The sequence below is a fragment of the Anastrepha ludens genome, chromosome 2 (assembly GCF_028408465.1).
Source record: "Anastrepha ludens isolate Willacy chromosome 2, idAnaLude1.1, whole genome shotgun sequence".
In the NCBI taxonomy this organism is placed as follows: Eukaryota; Metazoa; Arthropoda; class Insecta; order Diptera; family Tephritidae; genus Anastrepha; species Anastrepha ludens.
This window is the reverse complement of record NC_071498.1, coordinates 22,815,494-22,839,849: the sequence shown is the minus strand read 5'-3', so window position 1 is coordinate 22,839,849 and position 24,356 is coordinate 22,815,494. Positions and strand designations below refer to the sequence as shown.

The window sequence follows — 24,356 nt, the reverse complement described above, 5'->3', positions numbered from 1 at the left end:
GTTTACAGAGATCAACTTCCACAGGCCATATGTAGAACTTGAATAACCGGGACAAGTATTTGGTATTTACTCACCTTCAGATTATACAAGAGAATGTTCTTAAGACAATGGAAAATACCTATTAGCTGTCAAGAAAAAAAATATTGTTTTGAGTAGCCTAGGCGTCCCGACATTTATGAAGACAGCTCTCTTTTATTAGGTAACATTTTAGTGAAACGTAGATTATAATAATACATTAATGAAACTTACTAAATTTCCAAAATATATCAAATCAGATCATTTGCCGTATTTACTGTCGTCGAAAATTCATAGAGAATGACGAAGACAATGAGAGAGTTGTGAGTCCATTCGTAAAAAAATGTGATTACATTGCATTGCATAAAACAATTACGTGTAAGCAACATATACGTGAAATGGATTTAAATGTTCTTAGAATTCCAAAACTTTGTAATATTGATTTTATATCTTTTGCTTCTCCATATTATTAGCAATCGGCGATGACAATCTTTTCAAGAAAGATAACATAAAACAAGTTTGCACCATCCCATTGGCCGTGACGTCACTACAGAAAGTAAACAAAAGAAAAGAAGTAGGGAAAATAGAAGGCGAGGAATAAGACAAAAAAAGAGGTTGTCTGTAAAGTCGGTTTACTGACGATAGTTTAACGTGACAACGTCATAAGAAAATATTGATGGAATGGTTGCAATTTTCAAAACAAAATTTTAATTTTATTTGTTTGATAGATATTTTGTATGGATATAGAGGAGGAGGTAAATGGAATTGCAATGGAATAGGTCAAGTTACATTTACACAAACGTGAAAAATTACGAAACATTTATCAAATTCATGAAAGACATCTTCAATTTCGATTGTGTATCAGGCGTTAATAAGTCCACAACACTAAGAGACATCATCATCGATTTGACTTTCTCAAGACACATTACACTTGAAACACTCCCTTTCATTTCCTATTTTTCCTATCATCGTTTATTCTCAACAGAGAAATGGTTCATTACGAGTACCATGCACACAGGAGGAAGGCATATGCAAATACAAGTATGTGAATTTATATACAAATGCATACATATATATGATCACTCAAGTAGGACAGAGCCAGATGTCTAACGTTGCCGAACGCGGGGGCCGATTGTGCTCTTTGTCGTTCGTTCCGCGCTCTCGCTTGCAGTTCAAGCACATTAGCTTACATTTGCTTGCCTACGGAATAGATTCGTATATTTGATATGTCCATATGATTTGTTTGCATCTTTACATATAGATTTATTCTCTTTGAAAATTGCGCGAAATTGTATATGCATATGCATGTTTATATACATATATTACTATACAACATATCTTATAAGGTATGTGGTAAATATTACCATACATTTTTTCCTTCATATACAATATAATAAAAAAATTAATAATAATAACATTAAAAAAACAGGTACTATTAACAAACTTGGTTTTATTTTTAATTCTTCAAGTGAATCAAATTAATAATAATCAATAAGAAGGCATATGCAAATACCAATACGTGAATTTATATATGTACATATGCGCATATACATACATATATACGCTCACTTAAGTAGGAGAGAGCAAGATGTCGAACGTTGCCGTTCGTTTGCTTTGTCGTTCGTTCCGCGCTTTCGCTTGCAGTTCATTCAATGCAATGAGCAACGTAACGACAAATGAGCAAGGTAACGGCAATGAGCAAGGTAACGACATATGAGCAAGGTAACACTAATGAGCAAGGTAACGACATATGAGCAAGGTAACACTAATGAGCAAGGTAACGTCACATGTTTTCGTGCGTGCAGCCTGTTAAATCGAATTGTAAGACGTTATCACGTCAAAAAATAATGTACACATACATTTACACTCAACGGTTTATTTATTTCCTGTATTTACGTCACTAAATATTGTTTATGAAAACATGCCCAACAATATATTATTTAGAAAGTGTTAAAACCAGCTATAATTATAACAAATCGACTCCAAGAGTCTTTCTCTTTTTATCAATATCTAATTTGTAACGTTAATTAAATAACTACAAAATATGTTATTTAAACAAATCAGAGAAAACTACTTTAGGGTGATAGCTACAAGACGGCTACGCAAGCTGCCAAAATGACTAGTGCTCAAAAGTGAATCTACAGCTTTCCCCCAACTAAATCCATGGCGACCCTATTTACCGACTGAATGAAAGAGTTCAAACTGCAGTTAAAGGTGAAAGTTGACGATACACAACCTCGGCCTCGTTGTATATCGGCCGAGTTTAACGCCCCGTCGTTTCGTTCTCGTGTTATCCGGCGCAGTTGGACACACCAATTGAAATTAAGTCTCTCTCCATCAGATGCTTCCAACTCAGAGGAAGCCTTCCTCTTCCTTTGCTACCACCAGCTGGTACCGCATCAAATACTTTCAGAGCCGGTGCGTTTGCATCCATTCGGACGTCATGTCTCAGCCAAATAAGCCGCTGGATCTTTATTCGTAGCACTATGACTATGTTGTCGTAAAGCTCATATAACTCTGCGTTCCATCGTCTGCGATGCTCTCCGTCACCAACGTGCAAAGTTCCAAAAATCTTCCTCAGAATCTTTCTCTCAAACACGCCAAAGGACGCCTCATCGGATATTGCCATCCTCCAAACTTCTGTGTCATACGTTAGGACAGGCATGATGAGAGCCTTATAGAGTGTTAGATTTGTTCGTAGAGAGAGGACTTTACTACTCATTTGCCTACTTGGTATAAAGTAGCACTTGTTGGCAAGAGAGGTTCTACGTTGGATTTCAAGGCTGACAATGTTATCGGTGTTAATGCTGGGTCCTAAATAAACGCAGTCTCTTACAACCTTGAAATCATAACGCTGTTATAAAAAATAGTGCCTGAGCGATTAAGTTCTATGGCTCTCACGATCTTTCCCAGCATCAGGTTAAATAAGTTACAAGACAGCGAGTCACCGTGTCTGGAACCTCGTGTGGTCGGACGGTGCTGCTGGTATTGGGCAGCGTCATTTTGTATAGCCGTATTAGTTTTCCGAAGGCACCAAATTCAGGCATCGAGAAAGAGATGGTGTGTGTCGATTCTCGTTTCGTGGGTCTTTTCCAAGACCTGTCGTATTGTGAATTCTGGTCGATTGTGAATTTTCCAGGTTTAAGGCCTCATTGATAAGGACCAATCAGTTGGTTGATGGTGGGCTTCAGCCTTTCACACAATACGCTCACTAGAATCTTATACACAATATTTAGAAGGGTAAAACCCCATCTAATTGGAAAGATTGCAGAGTCACCCTTTTTATGGATTGGGTAGAGCACACTTAAATTCCAATCGGCAGGCATATTTTCATTCGACCATATTTCGCATGCACCTTACCAGCTCCCCGCCGCCATGGAGTGGCCCTATGTATATGCAGCATCCTTTCTTTCCGCGGCAGAAAGACATTCCTAGTCGTACCAACTATTTTTTCGGGCGTACGGAAATCCGATTCCTTCTTCGGCAGTACTTGGGGAATGAGAAATGTTGTTCCTTTGCTCGTGCATGCTGGATTGTTGGGTAGTACTCTCCGAGAGCAGTGCTACCTCTCACGAATCGCGAATGTTCCGTTGTGCAGGCTGAATTATCCGACTGTGGGTCCACAAATTCCCTCCTTGCCCATCATGGCATTGAAGTCGTCATGGAATTTTTATTTCGTGGTGGGGATAGCAGAACAGAAATTTTTGGCCTCATCGTCCTTGCTGCCGTCACGACGTGGGCGCAAATGAATGGGTTTGACGGGGATTATTGCGAGAGGCTCGTTCTCCGGACTGAACGAAGGAACTTGGTGACAAAGTCTCCCTTTCATTGTAAATCCACCACCGAATTTGCGCTCCTTTCCATGGCAGCTGTAGTGGATGTCGCAATGTCCAAGTTTCTTCTTGCCTTGCCTCGTCCAACTATTAAATGACAGCGATGCCAGCCTTTGCTCTTACGAGGACATCGACCAGCCGAGCAGAGGAACCTTCCCCATTAAGGGACCGGACATTCCAGGTGCATACACTCAAATCCTAAGGACTATGATTCCCTATCAGAATAAGCAGTTCTCATCCGCGGCTTCGTTTTGATTTTCATTGGAGAAGGATTTTTACGTTGTGGGTTCCGAGCCCAGGGGTTGTCGACGGATTACCAATGATCAAGGGGTTAGCAGCAGAACTATTCAGACATGGCGGCGGCCAAAAGCTGCACTATCTTTTTGGGTGAAACTATGAGATTTATGTACACAAATGCGGATATGGCGACCGACGAGCGTTTAGCGCATTTGGTATGTGCAAAGGAAACAGCAAACTTCGTTGAAAGGAGTAAATACCAGGCATTCATAAGAGCTATATGCGTTTCATACACGAATTGTACGTTTACTGAAAAAAGAAAACGCTAATCAGCTAATTTAAATTTTCTCCATTTTTTTCTAATAGTTTACAAAATAGAATTTGACCAACTAAATATTAATTATAATTATAATTACTTTCGCTTAATTGGAACAGGATAGCAGAATTTATTATATTACTCAACCAGCTGGTACCCGCTATTTGGTTTTAAAAGTTTGTGGATGATGTCAACGTTTTTACCGTGTGTGGATCGATTAAAGGGTAGTATTCTTATTGACTATTTTGTTTGACTGGGTAAATTTAGAAGTAGTATTGAATTATCGTAATAAAAAATACATTAGGTTTAATTTTGTAATAATAATTTTAAAGTTATTTACCGCGGTACTATAGCCGTTGTTTAAGGATATGGGTAGCATAGATAGAGCTTGCATATCAGGATTTCTTTGTCGTCTTTGCTCCGAAATGCACAGAATTGTAATTCATATATATGGAGACCAGGGTAGGAAGCTGTGTTTGGTGGAGAAGATCAACGGGTATTTGCCAATTACCGTATGTTTATTGAAAATTATTTAAAGCAAATATGGTGTGGAATATTCGTATTTTCAGATTTCACCTACGGATCCCTTGCCTAAAACTATATGTGAAACTTGTTTACGAAGAGTGGAGCAACATTACGATTTGTTAATGCGCTTAACGCGAATAAAGCAAGGAAACTTTATTCGAATTAATCAGGTACATTACTTAGGTGGCATGTTTCCTAATGAGTTAGTGCTATTTCATGCATTGTCATATGGGCACTTCATTTGCTTTTCTAATAGAAAACAGATTGGGGTGGATCCATATTACTACACAAAATTTGTAAGCTCGCCATCCAGTTTTTTTTCTTTGGTGGCTCCACGGATTCTCGGTTGAACCCAATGTGAAGAAATTACAGAAATATCAAACTTTGTATTAGTAAAAGTTTTATTACAAAGTGGGTTTTTATTAACAAGAGAAGCACCAACAAAACAAAATTAGAGAATGGTATTATTTAAGTTTCCTGGTTGTTGTTGTTGTTGTAGCAGCATAAACATTCCGCATACTTACATACCTTGGCCGGATATAAATCCGGGTCGTTTCGGTAACGTAGAACCGACTGTCGTGGAAACGTTAAGTTTCCTGGTAATCATGGATGCATTACTGACACTTGCAAACATTCAAGTGTCTCCTGAAATTGCTAAATTCCTTCTCAGACCGAGGAGGGGTGAGTTGCGAGGCCTGACAGCATTATTTACGAGATAGAATACATGGAATAATTTTATCAGAGGGATCTTCGATTCGCCACTTTTGGGCTAGCTACGTTTTGGTTCCTCTCGCTTGACAAAAATTTACATGTGAAAGCAACAACAAAGTTATCGAGCAGGATTCGCCATTAGCTCTGGTATAGCTGTCATCTCTCTTTTCTGATATTAAGCAAAGTCTCATTAGACCAAGGCGAATCTATTAAAGGTCGTATAGGTAATTCGGCCGATTTGTTTTTATCTTTCGCCTTGTCCATGTGGCTGTCAATCCAGAATGAAACAGCGGGAATTTTTTATTTTCTGCTTGACAATCAAACGTACAAAACATTGTTGTTGGTCTAGTGCCACCACTTTTAATGACTGCGCGTTGCATTAGACAACTTTTGTTGCTCTTTTCCAGTTTTGCCAACGTATGTTTCTTTTTGCCAGTGGCTTCATCTGTTCGTCACTCGCTAACGGATGACAACTCGAGAAGTTAATATATAAAATAAAATATAATAAACGTAGTCGTAAATATTTCTCCGAGAGAGTTACAGTACCACAAATTTATTTGCACATTTTGTGAAAAAAATTCACTCCCAACGAAAAATGGGAAATTTTAGCATTTTTTTTAGATGGACTTAGAAAAAGAGTTAGTTATAAAATAAATAGGACTTGCGAGATTGAAAATTCGTGTGTAAGAAACGTTAAATTTTTATGGAAATTTCCTTTATAAAATTCATGCTAAATTAAAAAATTAAATTGCGGGTTGGCCTAAAAAACTATATTATATCGTAAATTAGTGAAGCCTTTGTCGCTAATGGAAGTGACTATAGATTTTATTGCCTAGAACGAATATTATAAGCCATTCAAACCTTTTTGTTAGATTCAAAATGGACCCGTAGTTGAGTTGTCGCGGTCACGCTTCTATTTGACAGACTAAATAAAGGGCATTTTTCTCAAATCTGCTTCTAAATTGACGAACCAGAGAATTTTTTAATTATCTTCCAACACCAACTCTCAAAAATTGTAAAAATGTTTATATACTTGTATAATTACATATCTGTCACGTTCTTGTACCGTTATGTGGGCACAAGGACGCGGGAATAAAAATATGGTCCTAGTACAATAAGAGCTGCTGAATAAACTTTTCTGCGTGCTGCAATATTCCTTCCCAAATAAACGAAACATCTGCGATGTATTGTTTATCCATCATATAAAGATCTTCAGACTACTAAATACAGCCTGGTGTAAGCACAACCTTGTACGAATATTGAAACCCTAGACTTGCATGAGTATGATCAGTAAAGCTTCTGAAACATATATCAACAAATATTATTGAATTGGCATGTGCACATTAAAGGATATTTTTAAATATAAAATTCGTCCTATCAGTAAATTATTTTGTTTCTATTCTATTGTGTTACTGTTCATTATTTCAGACCCAAAAACCATTGTGTAACGTCGGCGATGTTTCAAGTACAGATGTTTCTGAAGATGAAATTTGTGAAACCAACGGTTCTAGATCAGAGCAATCATCCGTTCCGGACTCAAATACAATGACTAATGCGGTGCAAATATCTACATCCGTTTCATCTCAAGTGCCATTGCCTGGTATTACGCAAGAGTTAACTGAACATAATCACCCGTCATAGAAATAATTATTTTATGATATTTAAAACTATTTAAAAAAAAATACGTTGACGTAGTTGCAAACTTCCCAGATCGAAAATAAAACTACTATTTTCACCATCAAATTACAATTTTTTTTTTAATTGTGCTCGGCAATGATTCTGGTAGAGAGAACAAAAAAAGGTTTAGGTCAGAATCTTGCAAGGCGCATTCATTAAGGTACTTGACCACCTTATAAGTTTCAAAAAATTAAATTTTTTTTTTTTACATTTTTTCAATCCTTATACTTTTAAAAATCATCACCTGAAACTGTTTTTTTAAATTCGAATTCTAACAAAGGGAAATCAGTGAAAATGTGCAGGCGCATCCTGCACTCATTACTTGCTGACTCAGCTGAAAGAAAATAGCAAGTTTTAACTTTAAACGCGTTTTTCCAGAAATGACTTTTTTTCGAATGGCGGACACTTTATCTCCGAAACTGCTAAGCCGATTTTAATGATTTTGGTCTTGTTTTATTTGTTAAGATGTTTTGTATGCCAATTTACCACATTTTGCAAAAAAAAAGTTAATAAAGTATTGCTTTTTAAGCATAACATTGTGAAAAACAGGGGTGTTTTCTTAACTTTTTTTCAAACATCCGCCATTTTTTTATTATTTTTTTTTTTGTCAGTTTGTGGTAAATTCTCACGCAAGGAACCTTCCTTTTGAAAATTTTGTTTCTCTCTTTTGTTTTAGAATTACCATTTCTAAGATTAACTGTCCGCCGCAAGACATGATTTTCTTCAGGCCTCGACTTTGGCGCCTCCTGGATATATGTTAAAAAAAGAAATTTTAATAAATCAATTTTTTTTGTATTATATAAGCTCTAAATAAAAATTAAAAAAAAAATTTATTTTAATATATTATACAGAACATGAAAAAAAAATTATTGAATATGTTGTACTTTTTAGCTTTCCAAGGTGGTCAAGTACCTTAAAGGTTGTTGCGGAGTCCCCCATATTCAGTTGCGCAGTTATTTATGTTATTCGGCGTTTGTAATTATAAATTTGCTGTGTATATAACCAACGTTTTTGTAAACCGGGATGCGTTTCTCCGCCTCTCTCGCTGCTTATATTAATGTAGGGTAAATGCAATTTGTGCAACCGTTTATTTAAAATTGTATATAAACATGACGAAAACATTCTTAAAGTAGTCGCCGGTCAGCCAGAGAAGTGGGAGAACGCATCGCGGTGAGTATTTGTTTATTATTTATATTTGTAACTAGCAAACCCGGCCCCCTTCGCTGGGCACACTAAAAGAGAATAGATATGGTTTAGAACAGAAAATATATGATTTTCGTATTATTTATTTCTTTATTCTTTATTCAAGCGCTTTGGCATAAACAATATTTTTTGTTTTTCTATTTGTTTTTGAGTAAATATAAAATATAAATTGAAAATCAGGAAAAAAGAAGATTGTTTTTAAATTTCAAATCAACGCATATGAATAAACAATCGTCTTTTTTCCTGATCATCCATGAATTTTTCGTTTCAATTTATATGTTTTATTAAGCATTGGAGGTTTTTAACCATTATCCATTTATATTTTTCAAAAAAAAAAAACGAAAAAATTTTTTTTTTCACGAACACATAATTTCATTCGGATTTCACATTAAATTCTCAAATTTCGTAAGAAATTATTCACTGTTCCAAAATCCACTCCAAAAAAATTCACAAACAATTTTTACATGTTGCACTTACGTTTTTTCCTTATGGCATCCAAATCAGAAAGAAATATTGACCCATTGTAACTCACACTGTCAATTTGACAGTTCAGTTCCGCCCCAAGCGTTAAAAAAGTAAGCGACATTATGGCTGGTTCAAAAGAACGCTGTACCCGTTGCCAGTGCTCCAACCAAACTTTACGAAACCCATTTTCAATACTTACTTAACAATGTGTGTAAGTTTGGTTTAATTCGGTTCAAAGACACGGCGGGTCCACGTTTTGGCATATATTTTGAGACCCTAGTCATCAATAGGTATGAAAATTACCCCGTATTAAAGAACTTATCAACAGCTTTCATTTGATACCCATATTGTACATACACAACCAAAGGTTACCCGGGTCCACGTTTTGACCTATATCTCGAGACCCCAGTCACGGACCGGTATGAAAAATACTCTGTACTAAAGCATTCGCCAACAGCTTCAATTTGATATCCATATTGTACAAACACATTCTAGGGTCCACGTTTTGGTCTCTATCTCGAGACCCTAGTCACGGAGCGGCATGAAAAATACTCTGTACTAAAGCATTCACCAACAGCTTCAATTTGATACCCATATTGTACATACACATCCGAAGGTTACCCGGGTCCACGTTTTGACCTATATCTCGAGCCCTATCCACCAATAGGTATCCAAACTATACGGAAACCATCTTCAATACCTTCTTAACAATGTGGGTAAGTTTGGTTTAATTCGGTGCAGACGCGGCCGGTTAGCGAACACACACAAAAAGTTGACTTTATTTTATATATATGATTTTTTTCAGTTTGTGTCCGAAAAATCCAAATATCTTACGGAACCCTATTTTTTTCCAAAATAAAATGTAATCCGTGTTACTCGTGGATGATGTAGCTTTCGAATGGTGAAAGAATTTTTAAAATCGGTCCAGTAGTTTTTGAGCCTATTCGTTACAAACAAACAAACAAACAAAGTTTTCCTCTTTATAATATTAGTATAGATATGTACTTGTAAAATTTAAATTTCTAGAAATAAACGGAACCATAGCGGAACAATAGCCAATTATATATATCAAAAATTGGCGCTTACGCCCTTTTTATATGTTTAGCTGAGCTCCTCCTCCTATTTGTGGTGCGCGTCTTAATGTTGTTCCACAAATGGAGGGACCTACAGTTTTAAACCAACTCCGAACGACAGATATTTTTTATTTACAGCTTTTTTATGGCAGAAATACACTCGGAGGTTTGCCATTGCCTACCAAGGGGCGACCGCTATTGGCAAAAACTTTTTTAATTTTGGTGTTTCACAGAGATTCGAACCTATTCCAAACGATAGTTTAAATAATAAGTTTTATCCAATTCGAATTGGACAATACACCTCATTGTGATAAAATGTGTTTTTTTTCCTTGGCAGCGATCTATACGAATTGGTTTAAGATTTTGAAATTGCGGAAGATTCATTTATTTTGTACACTCGCTATGAAATTTAAGTTTGTATGGGAGGTGCCACACCTCCTTTCCAATGCCAAACACTTTTCACTTTAAGTGCGGCACTAAAGGAAGTTATGCTTCCATGTGTATTTTTTCATATGTCTTTTTTAAAACTTCAAATCCCATTCATACAACTCTCCCATTCATACCCATTAATACAACTCACCAGCTCACCTCAGTTCAGGATTTCCTCGATTTGGATATTATGTTCGACGATGTTCCGATGAAAAATTTTTGTTCTTATTGTATATAAAATATTGTACTTATATTCACAAGCTTTGAATCCGGCACCATCCGATTAGTAGTCAGGCAAAAACAATTCGGTTACTACCGCAGACTATTTTCTTTCAATAAATTCCTCAGTTTGCTTTTACACCCACATCTTGTGCAGAGCACTTGCTTTACTTAGTTGTACCTGGGTTTTGTCATTGGTTAAAAACATCTAAATAAGTAATAAATATATGTCAGTGCCCAATACGGCGAAGAGATTTCAAAAGGTGTGGTAAAATCAGACCGTTAACTAGCTCCCAGTGATTTTGAAGGAATCAGTTGATTTGCTGACGTAATGTGGGAAAAACTGAGATTGTGTTGCTGATATAAGAAATAATCAACGCAGCTATTGCTCGACTTAGTTTGTTGCTTTCTGAACGATAAAAAAAAAAAATAATAATTGGCGCGTACACTTCTGTTAGGCGTTTGGCCGAGCTCCTCCTCCTATTTGTGGTGTGCGTGTAGATGTTGTTCCACAAATGGAGGGACCTACAGTTTCAAGCCGACTCCGAACGGCAGATATTTTTATGAGGAGCTTTTTCATGGCAGAAATACACTCGGAGGTTTGCCATTGCCTGCCGAGGGGCGACCGCTATTAGAAAAATGTTTTTTTTATTAATTTTGCTTTCACCGAGATTCGAACCGACGTCTCTCTGTGAATTCCGAATGGTAATCACGCACCAACCCATTCGGCTACGGCGGCCGCCGAACGATGAGTGAATGGAAAATAGTAAGAAAACGTGTAAGAGAAGCGGGCAAAATCCTGTTGCAGAATCCCCCATAACGTGGAAGCCGAAGTTATTCTAACAATTTTGCTTCGAATGGCCAAACCTCGTCATCTATCATTATTGAGTGCCCAATAGCAAATTTATTTATATTACTTGGAAGTTTATTGATCTTTAATCAAAATAATTACAATAAATACTGAAATCAAATTTCAACTAACGTTTCACTTATAAAACTATTTTGCCCGATTTACCAAAGTTCTCTCGCTTTCGGAATCACTGGCGACGACGTGTGGTACGTTGCTTATCAAATCGCAACTCCATTTCCTCTAATACTTTAGGGGTGTACCGAACAATAAGCTTCACAGATCCAATGGCTTGCTTAAGAAGTTCAACAGCCTTTTCGTGGTTTTCGCCTTCCACAGACTAAAAAAAAAGGTAAAATTACAGTGAAACTAGGTTTAGCCTTCACAATATTTATTTAATAAGTCAGATAAAACATTGTTTATTTATTCCTTAATTATTTATTTATACATTAATCTATAGTCAAATTTTCATGCTACCACGTGAAAGGGTAAATACAATCTACTATATACATATATGTTTTAACAGGTCTGTTTTAACAGAATTTTTTTCACATAATCTATAGAAGATATAATTGTAGGGTAATGTCGTATATTTCTATATAACAAACCTTCAAGCTTTGTATATTTTTATTCCTTCCTTCTTTCCTCTTATTGTATAAATCAAACTATGTTTTTAAACAATCCAGAGCGCGGGCACTGCCCACACGTAGAATATTGACTGCCGAGATGGTGAGTCAGTGAATTGGATCGAATAAGAATCAATATGTAAAAATTCTAAAAATTTACAAACACCCTTCTAGTCAACGTCACTGTAAAATTCTAACACACTTCATTGTGTTCTGGGGTGTCTGGCAACACGAGCCTTTCGCTAAATTACAGTTTGCCCAATAAATTACTTAAAAACTGTAAGCTCCCGGAGGGTGCGGTTGTCGGTTTTAGGATGGCCCTTTATCCCTCCTTTACATCCTTCTTTTTTTGAAGCGTGCGGCGTTATACTGAATATTCCCCACTAATGCATTAACCTTCAATTATTTTGACATTTATCAACCATAGGTTGTTTGAGCTTGAACTTGCTTTGCAAAGTTCATTAAAGTTTACGGTTTTTATCAGCGAAACATCAGGTTACCCTTTAAATGAAACTATTTATTATATTAAAATACATTCACTTTTAAGCTCTAACTCTTAGTAGCACTCTTACTGTCAGTTTTCTGCGATTGGTGCTTCGGTTTTTTCATAGAAAGGATGGAACTTATAAACGCATTTCAATGGATTAAGTACTAGACTGGCACTACCCAAGTAGCGCCGTTTTGCTTCCCCTATGAGACCTCTAACTTGCAGATATCTACAGCCAACCAGAGCTGTTTATGTAAAGGGGAAGGTTGATAAGATTTAGGTTGGAGCACTGCCCCAGGCTGTCAAGAAAAGAAGCACCCAGTGACCTTAATCGTCTAGCTGCCAAACCCGGCCATTTACAAAAAAAACACTCAATAGTCTCCTTCTCTAAAAGGTTCACACAGATTAGATATAGGGATTAAATGATAAGCACGATAAATATTTTTTTTGTTCACAATTTAAGGCCGAAATGTTGATCAAAAATCGATATTTTTTAGAACCCGTTATTCTGCAAAAAAAAATTATTTTCTCCAATTCTTCGATTAATTAGTAGATTTGACATTACTTTAACGAATTATTTTTGGTTTTTTAATTTCATAGGATCCAGTTCAGAGATATAGTAGTCTTAAAATACAGTAAAAAATTATAACATAATATCCCATAACAAAATAAATTTAAAAGTTTTCTTAGAAAAAATTCTGGAAAATTCGCTTTTTTCGGCCTTCTAACTATACAAAGAACAGAGTTTAAACAGAAGGCCAAAAGTATCCTTTTGTAACTTCGAAATGTTATGTTGATATTCCAAATTTCCACAACGTTATGGAAAATTCAACTGCATAGGATATCCCAGCCGTCCATGCAACGGCGACTCAAATTCATTAGAACCTTCGAATTTTTCTGACGTTCAATCCCGATCCAAAGTAAAAATTTTCGTTGGAAAACAAGTACTCGAACGAATTCGTCACCATATGCATCCACAGTAACCGTAACCTGAATGCAACTTTGAGCGATTTTACTTTACCATATTCAACTTATCTTTTAAGTTGCACTTTTTTATTCAGTTTTTCCGTTTTTCCCCCAATAGATGAAACAAGTTTAAATGTAAGCGCGAGACGTGGAGATCGACTTCAAAACCTGCATAAAGTACGATATAAAATATTTTAATTTAGTTTTGCCGTGCAACTTATGGGCATATAGGAAGTTTTATATTAAAAAAAAAACACCAGTCTAACGGTTAGACGCGATAGAAGTGAAACCTTCCGTAAAACAAACTGAGAGAGAATAAGACGAAAGCAGCATTAGGAGCAAGATAATTATAGGTTCATTATAATATTGCTATAAAGTTCATATTTTATTTTCTTCATTTTATTATTATTCATCCTCAATGTTTTCAATTTCAACAAATGATACGAGTGGCTTATGATAGCTAAAATATGATACAAATGCTTTGGTTTCGATGTTGTCAACATGTCTTTGAAATACCGCGTCAATGGTTGTTTTTGATCGTGTTGTCGATTCAGTGCGATTGTTACACATTTTTAAATTGAATGTTGTATTGAGAACGTCAATTAAAGGAACCGCTGTGTCCAATGCAAAATTTACGTTAAAATCGCCACTTAAAATCATTGGAACTTTATTGTAATCTTTTCTAAGTATCCGCGATACTTCTGGTGCATACTTTATTAAATTTTCGTGAATGAATTCCGTGATGCTATTTATTGATTTTTTTTTCTGTCGATATTCACGACACTTTTCTGCATTATTTTTCGGCATAATTGCGGTAAATATTTAAAAATGAAAATATTTACGAATATAAAAATACACACGCGGTTGCTATTATGAGCGTCCCCAGCAAAACCTGCGTGACCGAAACTCTAACACAATTACATTTTTTTGAATGTTACAAACACATATGCACGCAGGTTTTGCTGGGGCGTGACCGAAACTCTAACACAATTACACATATGCACTCGTATTTGTTTGAAAATCGACTTTTTTTTTGGTTCTCCGTCACCTTTGGAAAATGTGTAAACAGTAAGCAAACTTTATTCATATATTTTTCCTCATTTTTGCATCAGTAAAATTAAACAAACGCCGTAGCCGAATGGGTTGGTGCGTGACTACTATTCAGAATTCACAGAGAGAACGTCAGTTCGAATCTCGGTGAAAACACCAAAATTAAGGAAAACTATTTTTCTAATAGCGCTCACCCCTCAGCAGGCAATGGCAAAACACCGAGTGTATTTCTGCCATGAAAAAAAGCTCCTCATAAACATATCATAAAATAAAAAAATAAAATAACTGTATAAAAAAAATTTTTTTCTTATGATTCGAACCAAGGATTTTGGATCGGAAGCTCACATTGCTAGCCGCTCGGCTATCGCGCCATGCTGTTTGCGCTGGCCTAAAAGTTATTTAGTTCGTCGCTACGTGTATATGTAATATTCGTAGCCAAGAGTGTCGCTTTTTTCGTTTCACTTTTTCTCAAATCACTCCCAACGATTCTAAAGAAGTTTTCACTTCAAAAAGATAATATTTCTATTGCTTTCTTTCTAAACGAAATATTGACGTTGCATAACCTCTTCTGGTTATTGTAGTAGCACAAATTATTTCCTCATTAGCTGTTGTAGAAGTATCGAATAATTTCTATGGATAACTCCGTACACTAGTTTGGTATTTTCTGAGAATAATTTTCAAATGCAGTACCATAGTTACCATAGGTTTTGCGCTAAGTACCTTTCTAACAAGAAATATTAAATTTCAAAGTTTTTTCTAAGTCATCGCTTGTCGACAAGTAATGAAAATCTTCAGGGTATTTTTGTCATGAAAGGACTTCGCATAAAACCTAAGAATGATAGAACCAAGATTGGGCCACCACAGAGTACGGGACGTCACATTAGTGCAGCTGCACGAGAGAGATGTAAATATGTAAACAATGCAATAAGAAATTACACAAACAACACACGAAAAAATTACACAAATACGGCATCACACGTACAGCGTGGCAATAAAACCCCAACTACCTACAATTTTCATATGCTGTAAAGTATATCATATACATAGAAAACTTCATTCTATTTTTTCCCTATATATGTATATGTATTTATTAATAAAATGAGAGAGATACCATTTACGTACATTTATAACATTTGTTATTTTTAGCGTACAAGCAGAGTACCTTTAATTGTTACTGGAATATCTGCAATGTATATTTCGGTTAAGTAATACATTCTAATGCTGTCGAGTCTACCAACCGGTAGTCGTGTTGGCTAAGCGGCGCATACGGCGCGTATTACGATCTTGATCTCGGATCTTCTTTTCCATTTCAGCATCGGTTAACGTTTCAAGGAATGGTGCCCATGCATCAGCATCGCTGGGGTTTCGGAAGGGAACGTCGATGGTTGATAGCGGAGCCTCGCTAAAAGCATAAGTACGACAGTGCCAGGACAATTGGCCTCGTATGCTGTAAGCAATTGCTGTTACGAACTCTCCTCCTAAACCAAGTTCTGCGCATAATTTTATAGCAAATTCCTCAGGATTGTTATTCTTTTCAGACATATCCCACTCAACTTGGTCAACAAGGGAGGTATTACCGACGTGAATATTAAGTTTAACAATAACACGTTGGTCACTACTTTCTTCTAGTATTGGTGGTTCATTGGGAAACGCTTCAATTTGCTGTCGAATTGCCTGTGCAATGGCGGGAACAAAGGGAATAGGATTTAGATCCAAATCATCACAAAGTACTTCAGCAAATTGTTCTGGTGTTATCATACTCTCTGCAAAATATTATCAAAATGGTTTAAAAAATTCATATATAAACATATCTAATATTTTACCATTTTTATTCCAAGTGAATGTGTCGCGCAACTTCTGTCCCTCCAATTCCATGTCTAGACGTATTGGTACTAAACATTCCTTTTGTGCTGCGTTTTCAATATTAGTACTTGGATCGGTATCATCAAAGCACATGGGAAAAGTGCGAACTTTTTTAGTATGAACCCGATTGCGATTGATTGGTGTAGCTTGTGGAACTGCGTCCAGATGGCTGGAATTCGGCATAGTGGGAACATACTGCGGTTGTTTTTTAGACTTACTCTCACGTGGAAGAGGTGTTTCCGATGTGTTAACCGATATCGCTCGATATCTGATTGACAAAGTTATTCATTAAGCTGAATGACGACATAAACGGACTTATGCTTATCAATATTCACTTACTTTTCATCGTTCCCAGCAATAATGTCATCAACTTCGACAGCACGTAGCAAAGATACTGAACTGGCCAATATATGCGAACTCAGGCCAGAATCAGCGAGCCTTTTACGCTCTTCATTTGAGAGTACTAACCGCGTCATACCAGGATACTTTTTATACAAAATACCACGAAACAAACGCATATAATTGCCCACTTCCGAGCCCACATAGTAATATTCGCCGCCTTCCTCCAACTGAAAAGCCACAGGCTTATCTCCATAGGTTTGTAACGCCATTGATTAAATAATTCTTGTACGAATTTATAGCCTATTTGGTACGGAAAGAATGTCTTCTGTGATTTTTCCTTATACAATTTTCTATACTAACAAAGTCTAAAAACTAAACATTTAATTGTACAGTATAATGGCGGCGCAGTGTCAAATACGTGTAGTGCAGCCAAGTTTATATTTTCCATCCTTAATGGCGCTATAGACTATAAAATTTATCTCTCAATTGATTGTAAATAAATACCACCTTTAAAAAATTATTAAATTACATGTGAATGAATTGGTAATATTGAGATTTGGGGCATTTAGACTAAAAAAACTAACGAAGAAGAAGTGCCGCGTATTAAATTGTGAAAATATCTCTAGGGGCATGACGCCGCAGCGAATTCGGAATGCACAATCCACATAGGTGACTTTGCTATAATAGCAGTTTTTTAATCTTTATCTACTTTTTCGCGCTTAACTCCCAATCCGTAATTAAAAAGCGAGATTTCCCATACAAAATTTCTCTCCCAACATCTGAAATTATAAAATAATCTCATATAATAAAAATACATTTGACATACAACCCTGGGTTATCGATAAATATTACTACGAATGTAAGGAAAAACATCAAAGTAGAAACTAAATAAAATGGATGCCGGCAAAGAAAACAATTTATAGACATAATTCTAATAAAATGTTTGTTAGGTATTATTAACTGTGCATTCATGTAACAGAAAAAAAGCGTGTGTCCTCTTATTACTTATTATAAAATGTAATAACGAATTTCGAATGTGTATTGCTGCCATAACTTTTTGAAACCTCAGTAAACGTCGTTTACGGATTTCTTTCAACTGTTTTTATTAGCAGCCAAATGCACAATTAAATTAGCAATTCCTTCTCCTTGTCTTTTCTTCATATCGTTAATAATAATTAAGCAAACCAAAAACACCGAAATATTCCACCAAAAAATATTTCTATGAAGAAAAACCCATCACAACAGTATTGACAGGTGATTGCCATATGACAGGTAATCTGCCATATGTAAACGGGTAGTTTAATTTTGTTGATTTATTGGTCATTAATGCATATGTGAACGTTCTTTTACATTCTCATTCAAATTTTGACAACCAAACTCTCTGCCTGCAAAAACAAAATATATGAAATTATATTAATAGGTTTATGTGAGTACCAACCAAGGCGAATTTATTAAGGTGACAGCATTCACCCAGCTGAATTTTTCACCGTAGGGATGGCTTATGTCAAAATGATATGCTTTGTTTGTATGTATTGGTATGTTTGCATTCGTATGTTTACATTTGCTTGCTGATTTTGACGTGATGGTTTTACTTATATGTGTTTGCTGTCACCTGTAATAAATTCGCCTTGGTACCAACGCTATGAGGCCACATACTTATTGCTATCGATAACTTTAGAAGACTCCTACTCAGCTGATTTTGAAATTGATGAGAAAAAAGTGATTTTGGGGTACAATTCTTTGATTATCTATTATTCTTTGGTTAGTTGAGTAAGAAAAATTTTTATAATGTCGCTCATTCGAACTGCAGTGCGAATTTTAGTCCTACCAAAAGGGATTAATAGATCTCCAGTGTTAGGTAAATAATGAAAGTTTTACTTGCACGAAGTATTATAGTTTCAAAAATTATTTATTTAGATCAAACACGCTCTTTTAAGCGTTGGTTGGCTCCGACATTACGTGAACTTCGCAGACGACAAAAGAAACTGGGTTCAATACCACCACAACCTCGATCCGGTTTTGTTGAATGGAACTACCGTGCTGAGTTGTTTGCGTTTGGTAAAAGACTTCAAGAAGATTTCCAATTGCCCATGTTGCAGGCAGCATTCACTCAGCATTCATATGTAGAAAAAGAGCAAGTACGGCAAAGTGAACTTGGCATTAAAGAATCCGATGCAAAAATACAAGACAACCTTCAACTGGCAGAGCGTGGAGCTTATTTAGCTAATGAGTGTGTACGTGCTTACCTAAAACATTCACTCCCACTTGTACCTGCGGAAGGGATAAATGCGTTTACGGACTATTTGCTTAGTACCAAAATGTTATCCCACATTGGTGCGCATTTGGGGATGACAGAATTACTGCTTGATGCAGATTATCCTCCAGCAGAAGAATCTTTGGCGCGATCTTTACTTGCTGTTATCAGTGCAATCGAGCAGTCCAACGGACAAGAACGCGCTTTTCTCTTTATTCGCGATATTATCTGCACTCAAATGAATCAACGCGATTTACTTGAAATATGGCGCATTGAAGATCCCGAACAAATGTTGAAGCAAATTTGTGAGGAGCGAAATTTGGGTGATTTAGAACCGCGCCTAATTGGAGACTGTGGCAAAAATACAGTGCTAGCGGCATATCGTGTGGGACTATATGCAAATAAGAAACTGATTGGTTCTGGTAAGTTGGCCATTTTATAGAAAACTATTGATATTTATAAAATAAAGGTATGAATTGCAAAAGTATTAATAAAAATATTGGTTTACTTTAAGGGATATTTTACATTATAATTAATGAACATTAGTGATTGTTTCGAAATAAACGTAATGAGGTAATAAAAATCAACTATTATCTTGATTTTACAGGATTTGGCGAAGATGTGGCCACCGCAATAAAAACTGCTTCTCTTGATGCACTTCAGCAATTATTTGGTATACAAGACAACATGCGTCCACTAAGTTTTGAAGCTCAGTTGAAGCCATCAAATATTAAAGCTATACAAAATTAAATTGAAAATGTTTGTTCCGTTGTGAGAATATTTTGTTAGATAGATACATACAATGTTAAAATAAAAAGTATCGGTATTTAAGCAAACAGAACATGGTAATTTATTCTCAGAATATCCTTATTTTAGAATTGTCTATACACAAACATTTTGCCGTTGAAATATATTTTATTTACTAGATAAATAGACGAACTACTTAATCTTACTATTCATCTTTATTTGCCATCCCGAATTAGGATAAGTCACTGTACTTTGCATCAATCCCATTTCCTTACCTGTTTCATATCCTATATTTGTGTTAAGCTTTAGTAACCGAAATTTAAAGTATCGATATAACATACGTATTATTCGACATTGTCGGGTTTATTACCGCCAACACTGCCGCCACTATTTGTTCCGGTACTCGAGGAGAGTCCTGTACCTGGCTCTTCTGGTTTACTCTCTAGCGAAAAAGGAGGTATTTTGCAATCGAACGTGTGACCGTCCTCACGTTCTAAACGGAACGTTCCCCACATGTGTCCACTCGGTGCTTGCAAGCTAACATGGCTGCTGTATTGAAATGCAGGCAATCTTGGACTGAGTATTGGTTCTTGTCCGACAACGCCACGGCCGCGTACAGTCTCTAATGTGCCAGACAGTGAGAAAATACGCCAGTGTCGTTCACGTAACTGTACGCTAAGTACACCTAAATTTTCCAAACGTATGCAATAGCGCCACTAAAAAGAAACAGCTGGTAAATTGAAATGAAAACCCAAAAGTAATATGTCGTTACCCAGTAAACAGAGGAGGCAGGTGTTTCACGACAGCCCATATAAAACGGTATCACAGTTACGCGTATGTTTTCCGTTGTTTCCTTATGCACATCACTTAGCTCCAACCAAGGATGATTTTTCTCCTGCCACGCTTTCAAAGTATCCTGTCCTTCAAAAGGTGGATCTTTCCCTGCCACATGCGTTAAAAATTTATCGAAAAGTTCGTGTTGTAGAGGATGTTTCTCCCCCGTCGAATACGGCATTATATCATCATGTGCTACATAATCTAAGCCAGGTATAGCGTATAGGCTGCGGTTTGAATCCTGATTTCCTAAGAAAGTCACTGCTTCAGTTTGTGCGCGCTAAAAGAAAAAATGCATGTTCTAAAAAATAGTCCCAAGGTAGGTATTAGAGACTTTTTTTACAATGTATGGGCAATCACGAGAATCAATTAGCACTTGGTAGAATGTATGCACTTTGCCCTTGACTTCTTTCGCAGCGGTATCCGAGCTACCTGAAGAAATTGTGCTCGTGTTTATACCTTTCCCTGTTGATTGTACTTCTGTGCTTCCCTGTTCAGTAGCCGGATTTTCTGTTGTAGTAGTAGACGCACCACCTGCACTCCTTTTCCCTTTCTCGTTCGCACTGGCTGCATCCGAGGCACCATCCGTATTTACTCTTTGCTTTTGCTTACTCGGATTATGGAGATCCCTATCGTATACACGCGCAGTCCATGGGAAGAGAACAACCCCACGGTAGCCAAATATGCGGTGCAGAAACAGTTGACCAGTCTCATATTTTCCATCGAGTTTGGCGGTCTCTAATCGTCCTACTTCAGCTAATCTACAAGCAAAATATTGTATTATTGTTATGCAATCGAATTGCATATCTTGCATTTAAACACTTCTCTCCCTTCATTACTTATTGCCAAGAATGCGCATTTATTGCAAGAGCAAAGAAAATCACTGGCATTATTTCATAACGCTTTAATAATTTGTACAAAACCCAAAAATCCATTTTACTTACTTTGCGAGCTTGGATTCCTGCTTTGAGAAATGACGAATAAGGATAATGTTACAGTTTTTTAATATTGCCAATGGTCCTAGTGCCCGTCCAAGGTTGCTAAATTTCATGGCTTTAGTAAATAAGCCATACATTTTGTTTGTGTTTTTACTCAGCGCTTTTTGATACAATTCAATTATCCACTTCGACTCCGGTCTTTTGGAGGTAAATTTTTTTTTCCTTTTTGTCTATGTTCCTCTTAAACATAGACAAAGGGAATCAAATGTATTTTTATCAGAATTTTTTTTTTTAATACTCTAAAATAAAATGTTTATATGCTTTCATGACTGAATTTTTAGCAAAAATTACTCCAAATTAGCTACAGATTTTTTTCTAATTGGCACTGTTCAAATTTGGCAGCACAGGCAATATATTGGAAGTTATTAGACGAACAAGGGAACACAACAAACTCCGATGACGTTAATTAGTCAAAGAATGACAAAGAAACAAGGAGGGTAAAAATTGTTTTCAGGCATTGGTTGTAGCAAATCGCACGAAATAGGCATCTAAATAAAAAATTTGAAGGTTGGAACTTGTTTTGCAGTCAAAATGTCATTACCAGCTAAAGTTTTCATACTTTCGCGAAATGGTAAGTCTTTCATTAGCAAAATATCAATTGGAATTATGTAAATTTCATTTGGTCGCCAAATGGTTGAGGTTATGGAAGTTATGTCATATCTTGGAGAAACTGCCAATAATTAAATTTAATATTGTAAAAATGTCACAGGTCAGCGTATGTTTGGTACCAGCCTCCGCTTGAGTACTCCCGGTAAGGATATAGTGCCTGTCCCGAAAGGATATGTCTATGTCAACAACAAGGATTTGAGCATGGAAATGAACGAGATCACCGATCGCGCCGCAACAACATTGTTTTTAGGAGAACTGTTTCGTGGTTTTGCTGTCACTTTAGCGCATATATTTAAAGAACCAGCAACTATTAATTACCCCTTTGAAAAGGGACCCTTGAGCCCACGATTCCGTGGTGAGCATGCACTTCGGCGGTATCCTAGTGGTGAGGAACGATGCATTGCCTGCAAGTTGTGTGAGGCTATTTGTCCAGCACAAGCCATCACTATTGAAGCAAAAACACGATCGGATGGGAGCAGACGTACCACGCGTTATGACATTGATATGACCAAGTGTATCTACTGTGGTTTTTGCCAGGTATTTATGTGAAAAAAACAATTAATAAAGTTTATTAATTCATCTATTTTTAGGAGGCTTGTCCAGTCGATGCCATTGTAGAGGGACCTAATTTTGAGTTCTCAACGGAAACTCATGAAGAATTGTTGTACAACAAGGAAAAGCTACTTTGCAATGGTGACAAGTGGGAATCTGAGATTGCGTCTAATTTGCAGGCCGACCACTTATACCGTTAAATAATTTGAGTCGCAAAAGTTCAAGCTCTTAACCATTATTAAATTAGTTATATGGAACCTTTATTTCAATAAATGCGTAAATAATGCTCAACGCAAACATATTCTTGAAAGACGGTGTGACTGTCTAGAAAAGTTGAAATTTAACTTTGTATATTTCTTTACGGCTGAAAATTCAACTAATATACATACAATTTTTATAAGTTTTGGTACTACACAGTTTTTAAACATGCATCAAAATGGAATTAATATGGAGTACACTTTATACAAAACATGTATTGATATTTATTGTCCGGGACCGGATAAAGATTTCTCCATGAACTTTTTCTTAGCAAAACAAATCCACCATTTGTTTGGCTTGCCATCTTCAGTATTAAAGACTTTTTCACAAACGCGATTACCAATTTCATGACGGAGTTGAAGAAAATATTGACGCATTAAATCTGTAAGGGTTAGATGTGGAAAAGTATGATATTTATACAAAATTAAGAGTAAGTTGCTTACCAGCTTCCTGTGTATTTTGTGGCCTAGCGTAGACAGCATTCAACGGAAACCCGGCGTCTCCGGGTATATCAAACTTTGATATCGCTAAGCTGTACATTTCTTGATTCCCTTGGTTTTTATTACTGCATCGTTGCAAGCGCTTCAAACATTCGGTTATGTAGAGTGTAATGTAAATGAGTACACGATCAACCTCGGACTAAAATACAACTTTAATATATAAAGCGATTTCATTTTATAACTATACAAAATGCGTACATTACCTTTATTTCATAAGTTCGGAAGAACACGTTTGCTTTAAAGTAGTAAAGTGACTCATCAATGATATCGTTTTCGATATTGGCACTAGGAGCAGGACCGCGAGCCTGGGTGCGTAAAGGCAAAATTGCCATGTTTCCTACCACTTGGGGAAACTCCTTAAACTGAGAATGATATGCCTAAAAAGTTTATGAAAAGAATAACATCAATATACATAATGGCTTTGATTCTGATTATTTATCATGACCCCACCCCAACCGAGATTCAGATTTTTCACACCAAATAATAATTCTTATATTTACCGGCATGATTTTCTTATTTATTGCTAGGCGATATCTTATGGGGTAATTTTATTTAAATAAAAAGGCTTTTTGCTGCTGCGTTGGAAAAATTCACCCTTTTTGTTTAATATTGTCGAAGTTAGATCTTAAACTTCAGAATTGCATGTATGTACGTATAAAAATGGTGCCAATTTGTATGGTTTTGACTCATGCCTGTTTTTGTCTTGCAAATTTTCGCATC

General features: G+C 36.3%; 6 protein-coding genes across 7 annotated transcripts; 3 read left to right on the top strand and 3 right to left on the bottom strand.

Annotated features, from left to right (window-relative positions):
* The first annotated feature begins 4,606 nt into the window (after positions 1-4,606).
* LOC128865088 (uncharacterized) lies at positions 4,607-7,380 on the top strand. The gene is made up of 3 exons (XM_054105043.1): positions 4,607-4,913; positions 4,971-5,096; positions 7,066-7,380. Exons 1-3 carry the CDS (start codon positions 4,770-4,772, stop codon positions 7,276-7,278), a joined length of 483 nt encoding a protein of 160 aa, XP_053961018.1. The 5' UTR covers positions 4,607-4,769; the 3' UTR covers positions 7,279-7,380.
* A 4,312-nt stretch (positions 7,381-11,692) lies between these two features.
* Positions 11,693-17,315, bottom strand: LOC128865077 (SWI/SNF-related matrix-associated actin-dependent regulator of chromatin subfamily B member 1). Of its 2 annotated transcripts, XR_008454741.1 has the most exons (4): positions 16,882-17,315; positions 16,503-16,810; positions 15,842-16,442; positions 11,693-11,890 (listed from the first exon to the last, which is right to left on the bottom strand). XR_008454741.1 is itself a non-coding variant. In XM_054105028.1 (3 exons), the coding sequence occupies exons 1-3, from the start codon at positions 17,151-17,153 to the stop codon at positions 15,910-15,912; spliced, it is 1,113 nt and encodes a 370-aa protein (XP_053961003.1). In that variant the 5' UTR covers positions 17,154-17,315; the 3' UTR covers positions 15,733-15,909. The 2 variants fall into 2 exon arrangements, 1 of the variants encoding a protein (XP_053961003.1); XM_054105028.1 differs by lacking the exon at positions 11,693-11,890 and having other exon boundaries at positions 15,733-16,442.
* A 1,251-nt stretch (positions 17,316-18,566) lies between these two features.
* Positions 18,567-19,979, top strand: LOC128865065 (39S ribosomal protein L44, mitochondrial). Its single transcript, XM_054104991.1, has 3 exons — positions 18,567-18,742; positions 18,802-19,560; positions 19,746-19,979. Exons 1-3 carry the CDS (start codon positions 18,673-18,675, stop codon positions 19,886-19,888), a joined length of 972 nt encoding a protein of 323 aa, XP_053960966.1. The 5' UTR covers positions 18,567-18,672; the 3' UTR covers positions 19,889-19,979.
* LOC128865058 (polymerase delta-interacting protein 2) lies at positions 19,965-22,048 on the bottom strand. The gene is made up of 5 exons (XM_054104979.1): positions 21,664-22,048; positions 21,063-21,480; positions 20,658-20,999; positions 20,227-20,601; positions 19,965-20,172 (listed from the first exon to the last, which is right to left on the bottom strand). The coding sequence occupies exons 1-4, from the start codon at positions 21,792-21,794 to the stop codon at positions 20,230-20,232; spliced, it is 1,263 nt and encodes a 420-aa protein (XP_053960954.1). The 5' UTR covers positions 21,795-22,048; the 3' UTR covers positions 19,965-20,172; positions 20,227-20,229.
* Positions 22,049-22,123: 75 nt separating this feature from the next.
* Positions 22,124-23,222, top strand: LOC128865066 (NADH dehydrogenase (ubiquinone) 23 kDa subunit). The gene is made up of 3 exons (XM_054105004.1): positions 22,124-22,288; positions 22,427-22,863; positions 22,917-23,222. The coding sequence occupies exons 1-3, from the start codon at positions 22,249-22,251 to the stop codon at positions 23,076-23,078; spliced, it is 639 nt and encodes a 212-aa protein (XP_053960979.1). The 5' UTR covers positions 22,124-22,248; the 3' UTR covers positions 23,079-23,222.
* On the bottom strand, positions 23,180-24,318 carry LOC128865070 (actin-related protein 2/3 complex subunit 3). The gene is made up of 4 exons (XM_054105020.1): positions 24,137-24,318; positions 23,840-24,013; positions 23,580-23,775; positions 23,180-23,518 (listed from the first exon to the last, which is right to left on the bottom strand). The coding sequence occupies exons 1-4, from the start codon at positions 24,140-24,142 to the stop codon at positions 23,361-23,363; spliced, it is 534 nt and encodes a 177-aa protein (XP_053960995.1). The 5' UTR covers positions 24,143-24,318; the 3' UTR covers positions 23,180-23,360.
* Between the last annotated feature and the right edge of the window lie 38 nt (positions 24,319-24,356).